The sequence below is a fragment of the Prionailurus bengalensis genome, chromosome E1 (genome assembly GCF_016509475.1).
Source record: "Prionailurus bengalensis isolate Pbe53 chromosome E1, Fcat_Pben_1.1_paternal_pri, whole genome shotgun sequence".
Taxonomy (NCBI): domain Eukaryota; kingdom Metazoa; phylum Chordata; class Mammalia; order Carnivora; family Felidae; genus Prionailurus; species Prionailurus bengalensis.
The window spans coordinates 3,449,881-3,468,350 of record NC_057347.1 but is presented as its reverse complement, the minus strand read 5'-3'; the positions used below and the strand labels follow the sequence as shown (position 1 = coordinate 3,468,350).

Genomic DNA, 18,470 nt, shown 5'->3' with positions numbered 1-18,470 from the left:
GAGTTCGAGCCCCGCGTCGGGCTCTGGGCTGATGGCTCAGAGCCTGGAGCCTGTTTCAGACTCTGTGTCTTCCTCTCTCTCTGCCCCTTCCCCGTTCATGCTCTGTCTCTCTCTGTCCCAAAAATAAATAAACGTTGAAAAAAATAAATAAACATTAAAAAAAAAAAAAGAAAGGAGTCAGATAGAACTGGGTTCAAATGAGTTCAGATGAGTCCTGCCTATGCTACTGGCTAGTTGTGTGACCTTGGGAAAGTCGTATAGCCACCAGGATGTTTCTTGTCTTTGTAAGTTCAGAGTTTCACACGATTGTTCAGAATAAATGAGATCGTGGGCTTCCAGCCCCGAGCAGTGTCTGTCATAGAGTTAGTGCTGCACACGTGTTATCAAAGGCGCTAAGACTCCTTCCCTTCCCTCCTCTTATTTCCTTTTGGTCTTAACCGCACCTTTGGTCTTCCCAAGCATTCCCGTGCCCTTTCCTTGGTAAAGAAGGTCACGGGCAAAGTTGGGAAGTCAGCCAAGGCTTATCTATGTTTCCTTGATGGTTCTCCCTTTTCCTGCACGTCTGCTCCAGCCCTGCTCCCTCCCTGTTCCCTCTCCGTTCCTTGCACACACTTCCACCCTCCATCACCACCTACCATTTCTCAGGTTTTCCCTTTCCTGGCCCTGGAGTCCTTCCAGTATCTGCTCGCCCCTGCCGCTGCCGTGGTAGACACGTGTGTTAGCCACACGCCCCTCCACTAATCCTAAGTCTCGAAAAGTAGGCTAGGGACAGACGAAGTGGGCAGTCCTAACCCGTGGAGAATGAATCACTGGCCGCAAGAATTTGGGCAATTTGTGTGCAAGATGTCTTCTCTGAAAAGCCTCAAATTATAACACAGAGGCAAAACCACATTCTTAGCCCTTCGAGTGTCTAGAAAATGATAGGGATGATTTCCTGTGAACGTGGCATAGAAAAGAATGTGGGCTTTGAGAGTCCGGCCACCTGGGATGTACCTCTGGCTCAGGCTGTAGGAACTGTGACCACAGGAACTTGGGCAAAGACACGGTCGACTCTCCGTGAACTGCAGAAATCGTGGATAACTGTGATTATGTCATGGGGTGATCTTGACCGTTAAACTAGGCAATCACGTGGAAGTGCCCAGCATGGTCTCTGACGCAGAACAGCTGCTCTGTAATAGCCAACCTGTCTCCCTGCCTGCTTTCCCTCTTTCCTTCCTTCCTGTTCTCTAGGCGAAAAGGTAGAGAGAATTGACCTCCCTATGCAATACTGTGAAGATGTCAGTTAATTACCTCTTTCCTCCTTTTTAAACGTTGTGGTAGGAGATGCATGTCAGGAAAGGTTACCATCGTGACCAGTCGTAAGTGTGTGGTTCGCCAATGCTAAGCACGTCCACCTTGTTGTGCAATATCCCACGGCACGCTTCATCTTGCAGAACTAAAACTCCGTACCCGTGTCCCCTCCCCCAGCCCCTGACAACCGCCATTCAACTTTCTGTCTCTGTGAATTTCACTACTCTGGGCACCTCATCTGAGTGGGATTGTACAGTTTTCTTTTTGTGACGGGCTTATTTCACTTAGCCCAGTGCCCTCAAGATTCATCCACGTTGGAGCACATGGCACGATTTCCTTCCTTTTTGAGGCTGAATAACATCCCATTTTTGCCTAGACCATATTTTGTGGGTCCGTTCACCTGTTGATGGACGCTTGGGTTACTCCTACCTTTTCGCCGCTGTGCACATGGCCGTACAAACATCTGTTCAAGTCTCTGCTTTCAGTTCTTTTGGATATATGTAAGAAGTGGGATTGCTGCTCATATGGTAATTCTATTTTTAATTTTTCGAGAAATCACCAGCACCATTTCTCATCCCCACCCCACCCCCCGCCCCGTCCCTGCCAACGGTGGCTCAGTGTCCCCATTTCTCCTCACTAACAATTTTGTTTCGTTTTGTTTATAATAGCCATCTTAATGGGTGTGAGGTGGGGTCTCATTGTGGTTTGGATTTGCATTTCCCTGTTGATTGATGATGTGGAACATCTTTTCATGTGCTCTTGGCTATTTGTATGTCTTCTTTGGAGTAATGTTTTTTCACGTCCTTTGTCCATTGTTAGATGTTTTTGTGGTTGTTGTTGTTGCTGTTCCTGAGTTAGTTGTAGGAGTTCTTTATATATTCTGGATAATAACTCCTTGTCAGGTATATGATTTGCAAATATTTCCTCCCATTCTCTAGGTTTACCTCTTCACTCTGTTGACTTTAATGCACAGAGTTTTAGATTTTGGTGTACATCCACTTTATTTTTATTTCATTCCTTGTACTTTTGTTGTCATATCCAAGAAATTATTGACATATCCAGCATGATGAGGCCATTCTCCTTTGTTTTCTTCTGAGACTTTTACAGTTTAAGCTGTTTACATTGAGGCTCTGATCCATTTCGAAGTAATTCTTTGACATTGAATCGTCCCGTCTCGTAACAGGGCATGCATTTACGTTTATTTGCCTTCTTTTGTGTCCCCTCAAAGTTTTATTTCATTAAAATCTTGCATATTTGTAAAGCCTATTCTCTCTCATTTTTTTTTCTTGTGACTATAGGTGGGATCTTTTTCCTAATGCAGTTTCCGTTTTTTTTATTTATCTTCTTGAACAATATTAATTTCTATCTTGACTTGTACCAGACCACCTTACCTAATTCTCTCTGTTGTAGCCATTGTTTACAGTCAATAATTTGGGGGGTTTATAAACACTTTGAAGGCGAAAAGATTATGAATTATGCCCCCTCTTTAATTGGCAAAGGTAGAATTCATTGTGAGCCTCAATGAATGAAATGACCGTGACATCTAAAGTCTCAGAAACTACCTTACCCACACACTCATCCTGAAGTTACTCAGTAAAGTACTCAAGCTGAACAAGAAATGAATCAAAATAAAGAACTCATAACTAGAGATGATATGATATGAAAACAAAGAAATAAAAAAATAAACAGCAATGAAGTAAATCACACTTAAAGCTGCTGCCTCCCCCCCCCCCGAAAATACTGCTATTTTCATAGTTATGACATTTATTATAAATGTCCAAAAAGGATTATTGAAAGAATGGTGATACAGTATAAAAATATTTAAAATAAATCCAAGCCAGGTTTGTATCTTAAAACCTGATTTTACAACGTTTAGATTAAGAAAGGGGCTAAAATCACAGGTTCAGAAACAATTTTTTAAATCACACAGAAATTCTAGGCCTAAATCTTTTCTCGTAAAATTTCCGATCTGGATTAAGATGAATGGTATGGTCAGAAAACCTAAATGCGCAGAATTGACACATGAAGGAGTTCGATACCTACACAATAACTCTGAAAGAAATTGACGAAAGGATTCCAAAAATAACCTTGAGGAAACGAGCTGAGGTCACTCAGAGATCGGCAATGGAAGCGGATTCCCACCGAAGCAAGAGGGTGTCATGACTCTCCTGGGTTCTAGGCTCAGATTTTAGCTATAGATTTGCCACTTTATGATCCGAGGAAGACTCCTCACTGCTCAGAGCCTCTGTCTTCCCATTTGTAGAATGGGAAGGTTGCACCACCTCATCTCCAGGATGCTTTCCTAGTCATATAGTCCAGAATGTGTGTGACTTTGAAAACCAGAAAACGTTACTTTCCAAGCCTGACCATGCATCAGAATCATCCAGGGGGTGTTTCGTTTCTTGGCCCAATCTCAACCCCGTCTGGAATTGGGCCATAGAATTGTCTGTGTGAGGGAAGCATGCTGATAGCTAATAGATAGCCGTTGCTGAGCACTTATTATGTGCCAGGCACTTCTCTAAATATTTTCCATTAATTTATCTTCTGGTTTCTCTTCAGATCATGTAAATTTTTCTCCTCTTACCAAACATTTTCTGTCAACTCATTGGGTTCAACCTTGAGCTCTAGTAGATCCCAAGAACACATCTGGCATGCCCTGTCCTTTTAGGCGACACCAAATTGGTGATAGACACAAACGCAAACGGGGCACCAAATTTTTATGGCAACATTCGCTCATAGGTGACATCCAAGTGGTCCAAAATATACTGACTTCTGGGTTGCCATCAAAATGCATCCTCTCTGAGGACTTTCGGTCCTCCAAGAGCCCCAGAGATTCTCCACCCCAGCTTAGGAACATTGAGTCAGGGGTGAGGGCTGGCCGACCAACCAATGACTAGGACGTGCGACTACATATGAAGTAGCAACTTCAAACAAGATCATGAAGGACAGCAAAACATTGAATAACCATCCGGAAGGATATTCGAAGGATCCGTCAGGCTATGTAACTACATAAAGGGTCTTAGAACCGTGGAGACCCTTCACCCCTCCCCTAATGTTAACAACTTACATGACAAGGTGAAGTTACCAAAACTTGGAAATGATCATTGGTACAATACTGTTCGCTAAACTGTGGACCTCATTTGGATTTTAGCCATCCCCCCCCCGCCCCCGCAATGTCGTCTTTTAATTCCAGATTCCCTTCCAGGATCTCACATTGTGTCTAGTTTTTTTGTGTCCTCAATTTCCTCCGATCTGTGGCAGTTCCTCTGGCTTCCTTATCTTTTATGACCTTGACATTCTGGTGAGTACTAGTCGGTGATGTTACAGAATTTCTCTCAGTTGGGTTGTGAATGATATTTTTCTCATGATTCGATTGTGTGTATGCATTTTTGGTAAGAATCCCACAGAAGTGACCTATGTCCCTCTCAGTGCATCGTATCAGGGGATGCATGGTCTTCATATGTCTTATTATTGATAATGTTAACTTGGATCATGAGGTTAAGGCAGTGCTGGGTTTCTCCACTGTGAAATTATTATTTTTCCCTTGCAATCAATTAATTTCTCGGAGGAGATACTTTGAGACTATGCAGATATCCTGTCTCCTCTCAGATTTTCATGCACGGATTTTAGCATCCATACTGAGGGCAGTTATTACTGTGGTGTTTGCCTAATGGTGGTTTTGCGTTTCTCTCCCTCTATCCACATTAATTGGAATTCTTTTGTAAAGAGGACCTGTTCCTTCCCCTCCATATTCTCTTATTTATAACATTAGTATACACTCATGGGTATTTATTTCATTCTACGAATTGTAATCCAACACTGTCATTGTTTATTCTGTTGTTCACATTGCCCTGGCTTTGGCCGTTGGAAGCTCCTTTGAGCTGGCTCCCATATCCTTCTGACACTCCCGTCCTTTTTCAAGGAATGACTTATATTCTGGCACCGTAAGATGTGCCAGGTTGATCTTGTGTACTTCCTGCCCTGCTCCTAGAATTGGCCATTTCTCTAAGGAGCCCTGGTTCCTTTGAGTGGAGAATGGTATTTAGAAACCAAGACCTGGGTACTGGATGTGCTCATTGTTATTGGGATGTCGTTTCCTGGCTCTCTCAGCAGAGCTAGAAAATATATGTATGCATTTTCCTTTTTTTAATGTTTATTTATTTATTTATTTTGAGAGAGAGAGAGAGAGAGAGTGGGGGAGGGACAGGGAGCAAGGGAGAGAGCGAATCCCAAGCAGGCTCCATGCTGTCGGCACAGAGCCCGGTGTGGGGCTCGATCTCCTGAACCGTGAGATCATGACCTGAGATGAAACCCAAGAGTCGGATGCTAACCCAGACACCCGTATGTCAGTATGTATGCACTGCAATGCGAATAATGCAAACATACACACATCTTTTTCACTTCTGTATGTATCTCTGTGTTAATACATTAAAAACCACAAGTTCATGCTGATTTCTCCAACTCCGGTCCAGTAAGATTGACTCACCCTAGATTTCCCTCCTTCCTTATTTGTAACTTCTTTCTCCAATAGTGAGAAGCTGGCTCTCATTATCTATGATAGATTTACTTATTTGTTTGGTCACAGCACACACATAAAAGAAGTCTCAGGGTTTTAAACACACATCCCTACGACAAACAGATTGAATACCTAGAAAACTATGTGCATAGTTCTTTTTGTCTTTAGTCTTACAGCATCCAGTCAAAATACTATTTTCCAACGTTCCTCAGTTTAATTCTTTCATCCCCCACCCTTTCAATGCAGTTACATTACTCACTTATAATGTAGTCCGGTTAATTTGTTTTGTTTGTGTTTTTCACCCCACCTGCCCCCCCCTTGCAATCCTAGTTGACTAGAGTTATTTATTTAATTTGGCGTATGTGGACTATCGCTCTGGTTCTAAGAGTCAAAGTGGTACCTAAAAGTACCCCCAGAGAAGTATTGTCCTTCCTCATCCCCCCTCCCCAGTATTGTTAGTTTCAGGTGTATCCTTCCTGCTTTGGAGACGGGAGGTTTTAAAATTAGGTCACGGATGGGGCGCCTGGGTGGCTCAGTCGGTTAAGCGTCCGAATTCAGCTCAGGTCACGATCTCGCGGTCCGTGAGTTCGAGCCCCGCGTCGGGCTCTGTGCTGACTGCTCGGAGCCTGGAGCCTGTTTCGGATTCTGTGTTTCCCTCTCTCTCTGACCCTCCCCCATTCATGCTCTGTCTCTCTCTGTCTCAAAAATAAATAAACATTAAAAAAAAATTAAAAAAAATAAAATTAGGTCACGGAAGAGATTCTGCCTTCAACAGTCACGTGGAGGAGAGTGGGGCTAGAGAAGGGAGGTCAAACCCCAGGGATCGAGAGGAAAGGAAGGAGAGAGGAGAGACGCAGGACCGAAGTGGGTGGGGTCAGTGCAGGACCACATGCCTTGGTGCCTCTCTTATTCCCACCTGTGGAACTAAGGCTTCAAAGCACAGGCCTAGAATGTTCCAGAACACCAGGGAAGCAGTGTGGGGTGCCCACCACTGCCTGGAGGTGCCTGCCTGTCTCCCAGTGAGACGCAGGCCCTCCGCCTGTGCTATTCCACTCCGTTTGAGGCATCCCCCGGGAAAAGGAGCCGTCCTCCCTGCCCCGTGTGGGGGCTGCCCCGGGAACGTTGGACCCAGGCAGCACCTTTGACTAGGTCCCCCACATGAGGGAAGATGACCTGTGTCTTGCGTCATCGGATCAGGTCAGCATGTGAAGATGAGTTCTTCCTCTGTGCCCTCTGAGGTCACCCCCCCCCCCCAACTCCAGGCTTCTCTGTCCTCTCCGGGGTCCCCAGTAGAGACTCATCCTTACCGGCTCAGAAGAGGAACTTGGAGATGGTAGCTGAAGGTTTCAACACCACCCCCACCCCCCCCCTCGGCGGGCGAGCGGACATTCCCTTTACTGGCAGCAGCTGGAATTTCACAACAGATGCTCCTCTCAGCAAGGTGCCAGGGGAAGCCAGGCCTTGCCTGCCAAGTCTCTGAAACAAAGAGGCATCGTCCTTGGGGAGGGAGGGGGGACCACCTTCCTCCCTCTTAATCTCCACCCCAAAGCCACTGGGGTTCTGCTGACAAGTCAGAAGAAACGGCTGACGGCTGACTCATCGGACGGAAATGAGTGTGCTGAAGGTCCAGGTGGCCAGCCACCGTGTGCTGGGTCAACCCCCAGGGCAACTCGGCTGAGGATCCCCGGGGCCGAGCTCACACCTCCCTTGACCCCCAGCACCCAGTGCCCCGGGCAAGTCCTGCCTCTTAGAGCAGCGTGGGGCAAGCCCTAGATGGCGTCAGGGTGCCAGGGAGACAGGCACACCGGGAGATCTGCCAGATGCCTCTGGGGACGTCTGGCTCACCCGTGGAGAAGGCCTTGATGGCCTCCAGTGAACAGCCAGGGACACTGAGGCCAGGAGGTGGGAGTGTTGGGCCTGGAGGAGGGAGGCGGCGTGGGCCAGCAGGCGTCGGAGGGGTGCAGCGAGGACCCCGGGACCCGGGGTGCCGACCCCTGAGGGTAGGTGTGTATGCAGCAGAAGCGGCGTTGGCCGAGAATGTTCATTTACATCTCGTGTTTGCATCGTCACAGTGGGACACAACAGGGCAGGGTGACTCATTCCTGCCTCGTGACACAACCCAGCCATCCCTTGCGGCAGGGACTGGGCGGAGGGGACTTTAAACCCGGTTGGTGTGGTTCGGCCCTTCTCCAGGCTAGAGATCGCTGGCCCCAGTTCAACGGAACAGGGACAGTGTACCTCTGTGAGTTCTGATCCCCTCTCCAGAGGGTGAGCAGCTGGTGTAGACAGACATGGTGGGCTCGAGATTCCCAGCAACTGGAAATGTAGGTTTCTTTTTTTTTTTTTTAATGTTTATTTACTTTTGAGAGAGAGAGACAGAATGTGAGTGCAGGAGGGGCGGAGGGGCAGAGGGAGAGACACAGAATCGGAAGCAGGCTCCAGGCTCCGAGCTGTCGGCACAGAGCCCGACGCGGGGCTCGAACCCGCAGACCGCGAGATCATGACCTGAGCCGAAGTCGGACGCTTAACCAACTAAGCCACCCAGGGACCCCGGGAATGTAGGTTTCTTAAAGCAAGATCGTGTTACAGTTCACAGAATCTTCACTTCTGGGTGTAGAAACATGAATTGAGTTTATTTTTCTTCCGGCGACTGGCATCTGACATTGCCGAGGGGGCGGTGCACTTTAGCGGTCAAGGCCAGGCTCCCTGGGTTCGCATCCTGGCTTTGCCACCTCCTAACTTTGTGACCTTAGGCAAGTTGTCTAACTTCTCTGGGCCACAGATGAGCCATCTCTCCATCCCCCCTCCCTCCAGTCTCCCCCAAAGGTGGCCAGCCTTCAGCCTCTTACCCCTAAGTTGCCCTCACCCCGGTGGGAGCCCTCCAGGGTCAAGGATCAACAAAACAGCTGAAGTCCAGCTTTTGTTGCTGGTACCTCCCTATCCCCACCCCCAAGGAGCTCACGTCTTCTCTCAGCCCTGGCGGGGCTCACAGGGAGCAGGTGTGCTAGCCGAGTAGGGTGACAGGAGAACACAACAGCACATCCCCACCTGGCAAGCATCCAGTCTGAATAAGGGATCCTCTTAACACCCCTCTGCCCTTGGCCCCGGGCGGCAAAGGAGAGCCGTCTGGGATGCTGGATAAGCCCCTCGTGTCCTCAGTCTTCCCGTGTTGGCAGGGGCAGGTAGGCAGCCGTGTTAGTTCTGGACGGACCCCTCCCGGCAAGGCCCCCAAGGTGGTGGCTGGGCGCCGTCCCCGCCATTCACCGTGACTCTTATTACAGGAGCAGGTAGGTCATGGATCACCTTTTGTCCCCACAATTCGGGAATACAGAAGTCCCGCCTGACGCCGTGGTCTGTTGATACCCACATTGGTTCTTCCAGCTTTGGCTCCCGCCCCCTCCCCCCCGGCTGCCCCTTACTTACCCTCTCTGGGTGTCAGCTTCCCCTTTTGTGGAATGAAGGGCGTGAGGGGGGTGACCTCTGAACTCCCTCCAAGAACCCACCCTGGCGCTAACGGGGAGAGATTATCCTTCGGGCAAAGGGTCCCTTGCGGACATGTGGACCAGCCAGCCATGCCCCCAAAGTCATCCTCTGGAAGGTGCCTGATTTTCCAGCTCCTGCGGCAGGTTCTGTCAGCTCTGAATCCGAAGAGCTCTGAGCTGGACGGGGTGTTGCAGTGGGGCTGGAGGTAGAAGGCTGAGGGTGTATGACAAGTACTCGTCCCCAGGAGGCACATCCACGCCGGGGACCAGCACATCGAGGCGAGGGAGGGGCCTGACAGCCTGGAATCGGCCCGGTCAGGCCCAGTGTCAGTGGATCCGCTGCCTGGGCTACCCGTAGAGGAGTCAGCAGACAAAGGGCCCAAAGGTGACTGGGAAAGTTGCCCTGGGAGGGCCCGGGGACAACTTTGGGCTTCCAGATGCTGCTAGCGGAAGCACCCAGTGTCCATGGTCCTGAATCACCCGTGGCAGTTTTTCTGAACTCAGTCGGCTGCCTCAACAGCCAGGAGGTGGTGGCACCTGGCCCTTGGCTCCGGGGTCTCAGTCCTTGGCAGGCTCCTTCCTGCACCCAGATGCTGTCTCTTCTTTCTGGAATGTTCTTCCCCTCACTTCTCTCCCAGCTCCCTCATCCGGTTTAAGTGTCCCTCCCGGGAGGCTTCCCAGTGACCCAGAGTGGGCTCCCCCTTTGGCCTGATGCCAGTACCAATCCTTGTTTTGGGTTTTTTTTTATTTTTATTTTTTAACGTTTGTTTATTTTTGAGACAGAGAGAGACAGAGCATGAACAGGGAGGGGCAGAGAGAGGGAGACAGCCCCATGGTGCGTGGCCCACCGGGGACCTCACTGAGGTGAGGTGACGCTGGACAGCTCACAAAGGGACTATGTTCCCTTCGGCCGGTGTGTGGTTCCTCCCAGGCTGGGGCAGTAGGGGGATTATTTGCCTACTCGGGGCCTCCACGCACCTAGTGTTCTGGTCATGCAGCCGGGTCCGCGTTAGGACTTCACAGTTTTGCATCTCGTTTGCATGGCTCAGCTCTGAGCTCTGTGCTTCTGCTTGTGGTTTCCTGGTCCGTCCCCAGTTCCACAGAGCCGGACCTCTGCTTCCTCGGCTTCCCTCCAGGACCTGGCCTGACGGGCCAGCTACGGGGTCCGCCCTGAGAGGGGTGAACACGGGAGAGTGTGAGTGTGGCCAAGGCTAGAGCAGGATAGCCTTCGTGTCTCGAAGGCTTCCTTGGCACATCCACCGTGGCATTCTTCCCGACAGCCCTACAGGGTCAGTGCCGTGTTATCTCCATTTTACAGAGAAGTAAACTGAGGTTGGGAAAAGGTGACAAAAGTCTGCCTAAAGTGCGCTGCTAAACAGCAGAGTCATGCTCTGAGTCCGAGTCTGTTGCTGCCAGAAACCGGGTTTATTCACCGTGCTAAACCACCTGCTGTGTCTTCCCAGGGCCCCAGGAGCCCCCACACATTAGCCAAGAAGCCGCGCTGGCCCCGCTGAGGCTCTCAGCGTTTGGCGCGTCTCATGGCTCCCCACCTGTTGCTAATCAACCTTTTCTTAAAGCCCCTCCTCAATGGCTTTAAGATTCTGATTTTTCTCAAGGAGTCCCCCTGCCCGCTGGGATCTGGCTGCTCCCGGGCACTCGTGGGGATGCTCGCCACTGCCCGGTGGGCCAGGCGGGCCTCCGTCTCAGCTCCCCGCCCCTGGCAGCCTGCATCTCTGTGCTGTTGGGCTCCAACAGCTGTAGGCTCTCTGCCTCCACACTGCGCCCTTGGCATTGGGGCCACAGCAGGGCTGATCGGGCCGGGCTGGGAGTGCCTGTGGACTGCCGTCTGCTTTGCTAGGCCATTTGCTCCCTAAGCCTGGGGCTCTCCAGACTGACCGGTGTCTGTCCCACCCCCCCGCATGCAGGCGATGACTCAGGATGCAGCCAGGGGCCACGACGTGCACGGAGGACCGTATCCAGCATGCCCTGGAGCGCTGCCTGCATGGCCTCAGCCTCAGCCGCTGCTCTACCTCCTGGTCAGGTAGGTCTGGGGGAGCAGGGGTGGGGTCCGCGGGGCCCGAGAAAGCCTCAGGGGCTGTGGCGAGCACTGGGCAGCTCACAGAAGCCGGCAGGTTGTGGTTCCGAGCCCCTGGACCTCCCGTGGGCTGGTGCTCGGCACAGCACCCGATGGAGAGTAGGCCCTCGGTATATGGCAGTTTGTCTGTGCTCCTGTAACATACTCCTTCTCCCGGGACCGTATCTTGCTTTCTTCCCATGTGCCGATGTACAACCTTGAAGAAGCTATCAAACCTGCTTAGAAATACAACTACTGATTCCAACAGAGCAGCTAGGCTTTCGTAGATAGCTCTTGCCGGAATGGTTCCCTTGGTTTCTAGATCTTTCCACATACAGGCTGGGGCAATTGTATCTCTGAAGACCGGGGCCTGCCTGTAATAATTTCTCATGCTTCTAAGATTTTTCACGTCTCGTATCTCACTTGCCTCGCAAACTACGCCATGAGATAGATATCTACTGCTCCTTGAACACACCTGGTTCCTCCCTCCCTCAGGACCTTTGCACCTGCTGCCTGGAACTCTTCCCTCAGAACTGCCCGTAGCTGGCTCCTTCTCACCCAGGTCTCAGCTCTAATGCCACCGCCTTTGAGAGGCTTTCCTCGGTCTTTGGAATTCAACAGATCTGTATTAAAACTGCCTCTCACTGGCTGCTGTAACCTCACCCCAGTCACTGAACCTCTCACAACTCCACCTGCCTTGTCCGTGAAATAGCAACCACGGGAACCTCTTCCTGAAGGGAGGATAGGAGACTCAGTGGAGATCACGTGAGAACCTAGCATCCTATTGGCCACACACTAGGTGGTCAGTAGATGGCAGTTTGCTCCCTGTTCACTTCCTACCTAGGTGTTGACGAAGCCTAAGCGTATAGAATTGAGGTAGGGGGACGACGTCATTAAAGAAAAGAACACAAAAAAGATCCGACTTTTGCAAATTTTCTGAGAACCGATGTCCGCACGAAAGCACCATTTGCGCCTCCCCGACCTTGGAAGGAGCCCCTGCACATGAAGGCTCCCGGAGCTTGGGCTCCGAGAAATTCGTGGTCGATCCGTTTCCACGCTTACTCCTCTCCCCTCCACTGCACGCATGCGCCCGTGTGCGCGTGCACACACAGGCCTCTAGGACAGCGCCTTTAATCTCTAGGGGTTTACCCTGGCCGAGTACGGGGAAACAGAGCCTGACAGAGTGCAAAAGTCTGGGGAAGTTACAGAATGACCAAGTGCTCACTGTAGCTTTCAAAAGGTAGATGGATGTAGCTTCCGCCTTCCTCGGCTCCGCGGCCAGGCGGTCCTGGGAAGCCCCAGGGCTGTGGTAGCCTTGGTCTTGCTTCCTGGGGCGGGGCTTGCTGTGGCTCCTCCCCTTATTCGTCCAGCGCCCTCTGCCTCTGCCCTCCTTCCCTGCACCTTGCGTGCTCCGGCACCCCCTACAGGAAACCAGGGGAGCCGGGTTGGTGGAAGAACCGTAGCTCTCCAGAGGCAAGGGGTGCAGACTCATGGCCCCTAAGGGGGATCCCAGCCCATCTCTGTCTCTTGAGCCATTATCTGCAGGAATAAAAAGCTTGTCATTGTGTCTTGGTGAGGAAGGAGAGAGTTGACTGTTGATTCAGAGCTTTCTCAGACTCTTGAGAAAGGAATACCCCAGGGGTGCCCCTAGGGATTCCCACTTCTCTCCAGACGTAAGCTGAACACCTGCCTCTCTCTCTGCCTTTCCAGCCGGGCTGTGTCTCAACTGCTGGAGCCTGCAGGAGCTGGTCAGCAGGGATCCGGACCACTTCCTTATCCTCCTGGAGCAGATCTTGCAGAAGACTCGAGAGGTGAGGGCCGGCCTGCGACTGAAGAGTCAAGGGAAAGGTCCCCACGGAGTGTCAGTTCTGGGGTGCCTGGCCCACCGAGGAGCTTGGCAAAGGCGCTGGGAGCCCCTGGGCTTTCTGTTCCAGTGGTGCTTGTGAATTGAAGGCTTCTAGGAAGGGCTGTGGTCCTTTCACCAGGAAGACGAGGGCTCGTGAGCCACGGATCTGAGTTTAATTAAGCTGCTTCTTAAGACAGACATGGCTGTAAGTCCAAGTGTTGACTAGAAAGGAGAGAGGAAGCTCTCCCGAGTTCCTTTCCTCGAAAAGATCCGTAAAAACAGACACAGAGGAGAAAACTGACTAGAAAGGGAAACTGAGACCTTGTCTCACGGCCGGTCCGTAAGAAATAGGCTTTGATGACTTAGAACAGCAGTGTGTTTAAGGGCTCGGCTGGGCTGGGGTTCCAGAATAATTGTGAGTCCCTAAAGAGGATTCTGGCTCTTTTATAAAGAATTCTGTGCTTAATTTTTTTTTTTTCATTTTTGTTTTAAATATGTAACTGTGTTGGAAAACGTGACTTTCTCAAGCTGTCCCTTGGGAAGTCTTGGCTTACCAAGACACTCAAGGTTCCAATTCTGGCACCATCATTTACCGGGTACCGTTATACCCTGATCCACAAGCACACCAACTCAGAAGAGCCTAAGCCACCTTGGAGTGTTTAACTTATAAGCCCAAATATCAACTACCGCGTGACAAGAGGGGAGGGTCTTGTAGAAGAGGCCCAGCAGCAGGTGTATCAGGCACCTGGTCTGTTCGGGGCCAAGAGAAGGAGAATTCTGTTTGAGCCTGCTGAGGCCACCAGGCACAGCACGGTGGTGGGGTCCTCTCTGCATCTTCAACCCCCACGAGTTCCGGAAGGGGCCGAGACCTTTACCATTTGGACCAAAGAATTCTTTTTTATTTTTTTTATTTTTTATTTTTTTTTAATTTTTTTTTAAACGTTTATTTATTTTTGAGACAGAGAGAGACAGAGCATGAACAGGGGAGGGGCAGAGAGAGAGGGAGACACAGAATCGGAAACAGGCTCCAGGCTCCGAGCCATCAGCCCAGAGCCCGACGCGGGGCTCGAACTCACGGACCGCGAGATCATGACCTGAGTCGAAGTCGGCCGCTTAACCGACTGAGCCACCCAGGTGCCCCTGGACCAAAGAATTCTAAATCACATGGGTCTGTAGCGTGGTCAAAAACTGTAATAAGCAGTGAGGGGAAGGCTATAGTGAGACTCGTACTTTCATACACGCAGGGTATTATAACTGGCACAGTCCTTTCGGAAAGCAACTTGGCAACACGTTTCAGAGGTCAGAAAGAGGCTTATAGTCTTTGGTCCATCGACTCCACTTCCTGAACCCTAACCTAGATAAATAATCCAAATTACAGAAAAAGTAACGTGCACCAAGTTTTTCATTGCAAAAGTATTTAGGGTAGCAAGAAAATAATGTCATGTGTCCAAAATAATAAATTACGGAGATCTATCAGAAGGAATAGTATTACAGGTAATAAAAAGATGGATATTATCCAAAGGTATAAACAGATTTTAATATACAAAAAAATTGCATCAGTAAGGTTTATTAGATGATTTAGCGAACATTTACCAAACATTTGGAAAAATACAGAGTGAGATTCCTAGCACATACCACACAGCATACGGAATTCTAAGTGGATTGAAGATTTAAATTTAAGAAAATGAAGCTTCAAAAAAGGAAGGAAATATGAATTTTACATGGTGTTTGCACACAAAAGCAAAAATCCATAAAAGACAAATAAACATTTCTAATATCAGGACATCAGAAGAAAATCTATACAAGTAAGACACACAACAAATTTGAAAAAAGATTTACCACACAAATGAAAAGGAAATGTGTAACCAGGAGCACCAGGGGTGGGGGAAAGGTGGTCTTAGAGGTGATGCAACAAAACGAATTCATTTATAACATTATAGGGTAAAAACATTAGGAGTAAAAACATACACGCTATGATTTCCAAGTACAAAGAGAAAAATGGTGTCATGATAAGCATTGTCACGTTAGCTGTGGTTGCGTTCATTTGGAGGGGGGATATTGTGAGTGTTTGGTTTTCTTTAAGTTGTATTTCCCCCATTGTTTCCTTGTGGTTACGTTGCCTTTCACGTAAGAAAAAAAGAAAGTGCAGAAAAAGAAAGCGCTGCTCTGTTCTGCACCTGTGATGAGCCTCACGCTGCTTTCCTGTCCCGTCCACAGGTCCAGGAGAAGGGCACCTATGACCTTCTCGCCCCCCTGGCTCTGCTTTTCTACTCCACTGTTCTCTGCGTAAGTTCCGGGGAAGGCTAGCTTGGGGAAGTGAGAGGGGACAGGGAGGGACGGTCTCCATGGGGACAGAGCCCTCACACCTCCGGAGACAACTTAGGGTATCTGTCAAGCCACACCCTTGAAATGGGTATCAACCCTCTGGCATCAGAGCAGCCCCCATAACTCCCTGAATGGCTAGAAACAGGCTAAATACACAAAGCCTCTGATGGCATCAGAGCGGCCATCTTGAAAGGCCTCCATAAGTCTGTGCGGATGCCATGGCGCCTGGTATATCCAGGCTCCCGTGGAGAGGACTGCTGTCGACAGCCTGTTCACGAGCCAGGAAACAGATCCTGCTGAGAGATCTTAGGTCCACCTTATTCTGTACCCCAGGAGTCCGTGTCCCCCGGTGTGATCATCCCGTATTCACCAGACCGGTGGCATCGTCAGATGACCGTACGTACATGGAACCAATCCATGCAAAGCATAAACGTTTGCCTCAACGAGAGTATTGAAAGAAAGGTAGTTTAGGCATCGGAGACCATTACCCCAGATGAGTTGCGTCAACGGCACCATTTAGGATGACCCCCAAGGTGACAGCTTTTCAGAGGGGGGCTCTCGTGCATTAGATATTACGTGTGGTAAAGTCACGGCCCTTACAGTAGAGGTGCCTCTGGGTGCCATTTTTACCATCTGTCAGTCACGCCCTGTGGGTAACTTCCGGTTCTTTCTGCCCTCGTCCTTGGACACACTGCTGCCAGGAGCAGTGTGCCTTCTGCGGAACGTATCAGAAAGGAGCAGGGTATGTTATAGAATATCGGTGAGCTCTCTCTTACCCAGACGTCTCTGCTTGCCTCTCCCTTTCCATCCCAGACACCACACTTCCCGCCAGATTCAGATCTCCTTCTGAAAGCAGCCAGAACCTACCACCGCTTCCTGACCTGGCCTGTTCCCTACTGCAGTATCTGCCAGGAGCTGCTCACCTTCATTGATGCTGAACTCAAGGCCCCAGGTGAGTGTTGAGGGGGGCAGGTGCACAGGGCCGGGATCTCCCCTTCCTGGTGCACACAGCATCAGATGGCTGAGAGCAGTGAACACAGGAGGTAACTCAAGGAGGAATCCTTAGGGGTTCAAGGCCAGGAGACCCCACTACGTGGTCTTTGCCTGTGCTCTGCTTTGCCAAAGGGTCTCTGAGACTGCCCGGGCCAGACAGAGAAGCCCCCACAACACTGACGACAGGCCCTTGCTTGTTCTCTTTGCCTCAGGATCAAATAGGGAAATGATGTGTGCATAGATTGGGTCCTGGCCAGGGAAGTGGGGGGTGACAGAAACAGGCAGGTTGATGGGTGCCCTGACAAGTGTGGACAAGGGCCTTGTGCTAAGTTTTCACCTGTGGGGTCTGAGAAGTAAGTAGGAATCCTCGCAAAATTGCAAGTGCTATAATAGACATGAAAACGAGGTCCTAGAAAACGGTTACAGAGCAAGAGAAAACCAATTGGTAAGATTTACTGTGAGGTGGCCTGATAAAGTAATTCATCAACAGCAGTCGCTCAAAACACTGACGTCACATAAACATCTCAATAGATGCCCCTAAAACGTTTGATAGAATTTGACATTCGTTCCTAATATTTAAAACCCCTCTAATACATGGAAACTAGTAATACACGGGAGTGTTCTTAATAAGGTAACAGCCCGCAGCAAAATACTAGAGGCATTTCCATTTAAGTCGATAACCTTTATCTTTGTGCTTACAAGTATTTTTGCCTATGCAAAAAGGCAAAAATAAAGACTACTTCCTCTTTCGGGAAGATAATTTAATTATGCAGAAATCAAACAATTGCTTATCTGTCAAGGCCAAGAGAATCACCTAAAGAACTGTCCGAACTAGTAAACAGGTAGCTAAGAGCTTTTCCGTATAATGTCATTAACCAGTAAGAAAACATAGTTGAGGGGGAAAAAAAGAAAGCAATTTATAATAGCAACTAAAAATACAAAAGAAGAGAGATGTGAGTAACCTACATAGAGAAACAAACTTAACTGAAGGATAAGTAATTTAAGAGACATGTTGCCAGATTGAATCAATATTGTAGTAACAGCAGGTGTCGTGGAAATAAATGTAACAGTGATTAAAAGAAATACCAACAATATCTTTTAAGATTTAACAAAGTAAAATCTATCTGAAAGAATAAATGCTCTCTGGTAGCATTTATTCATGCATTTATCATGCATTTATGTATTCTTAACAGTATAAGAATGGAGTATTTCCTTTACTAGGTCTGTTACAACTATAACTATAAGGCTTAAATTATTAAAATAGTGCGCTATTGGTATAAGAGTAGATAAGTTAACGGAACAACGTAGAATGGCTAGAAACAGGCTAAATATAGAAAGATTTGTTCTATGACAAAGCGGCATCCTGAAACCAGTGATGAATAAAATCAGTCATTTAATAAATATTATTATTAAAAATGAGTTCTAATTCTATCTCAAAAAAATGTAATAATTCTCCTTCAAACATAAAATCAATTGCAGGTAGACGAAGGGTTGAAGTGTGGAAAACAAAACCATGAATATCATAGAAGAAAACTAGGTTACATGAACCACCTAGAGTGAATAGATACCAAACATGCCTGCCCCCAAGGAAAAAAATTAGAAAAGGCTGACAGATTTGAGAGCATAAAATTCAAAGTTTTTATTATTCAAAGTTTTCTTCAGCCACTAAAGACGTAGATACAGAGTTACCCAGGGCAAAAGACGTTGAGTAACTTGTTGAGTAAAAATGCTGGCCCCCCCGAAAACTGTATGTTATAATCCCATTTTTGTTTTTTTCTTTTCTTTTAAGAGAAAATGCATCAGGCCCTATTTAATGCTCGCAGCGTTTAATTCTTTTCCTACACATTAAACACACACAGGACAAGAGTACTACGTCTTATTCCCCAGCAATCCGTGGACCCTAGAAAGCTCAGGACTGCAGCTTTGTGTGTAAATTCCTTTGGA

The 18,470-nt window shown here is 48.8% G+C and overlaps 1 protein-coding gene across 2 annotated transcripts in view; it reads left to right on the top strand.

Annotated features, from left to right (window-relative positions):
- Positions 1-18,470, top strand: part of PIK3R5 (phosphoinositide-3-kinase regulatory subunit 5) — a 69,672-nt gene that overhangs the window by 35,367 nt on the left and 15,835 nt on the right. For both annotated transcript variants that reach the window (XM_043583103.1, XM_043583102.1), the window contains exons 2-5: positions 11,214-11,329; positions 13,073-13,173; positions 15,426-15,494; positions 16,347-16,485. In XM_043583103.1, the coding sequence (XP_043439038.1) occupies positions 11,227-11,329; positions 13,073-13,173; positions 15,426-15,494; positions 16,347-16,485 (412 nt within the window). In that variant the 5' untranslated portion in view covers positions 11,214-11,226. The remainder of the gene's footprint in view (positions 1-11,213; positions 11,330-13,072; positions 13,174-15,425; positions 15,495-16,346; positions 16,486-18,470) is intronic.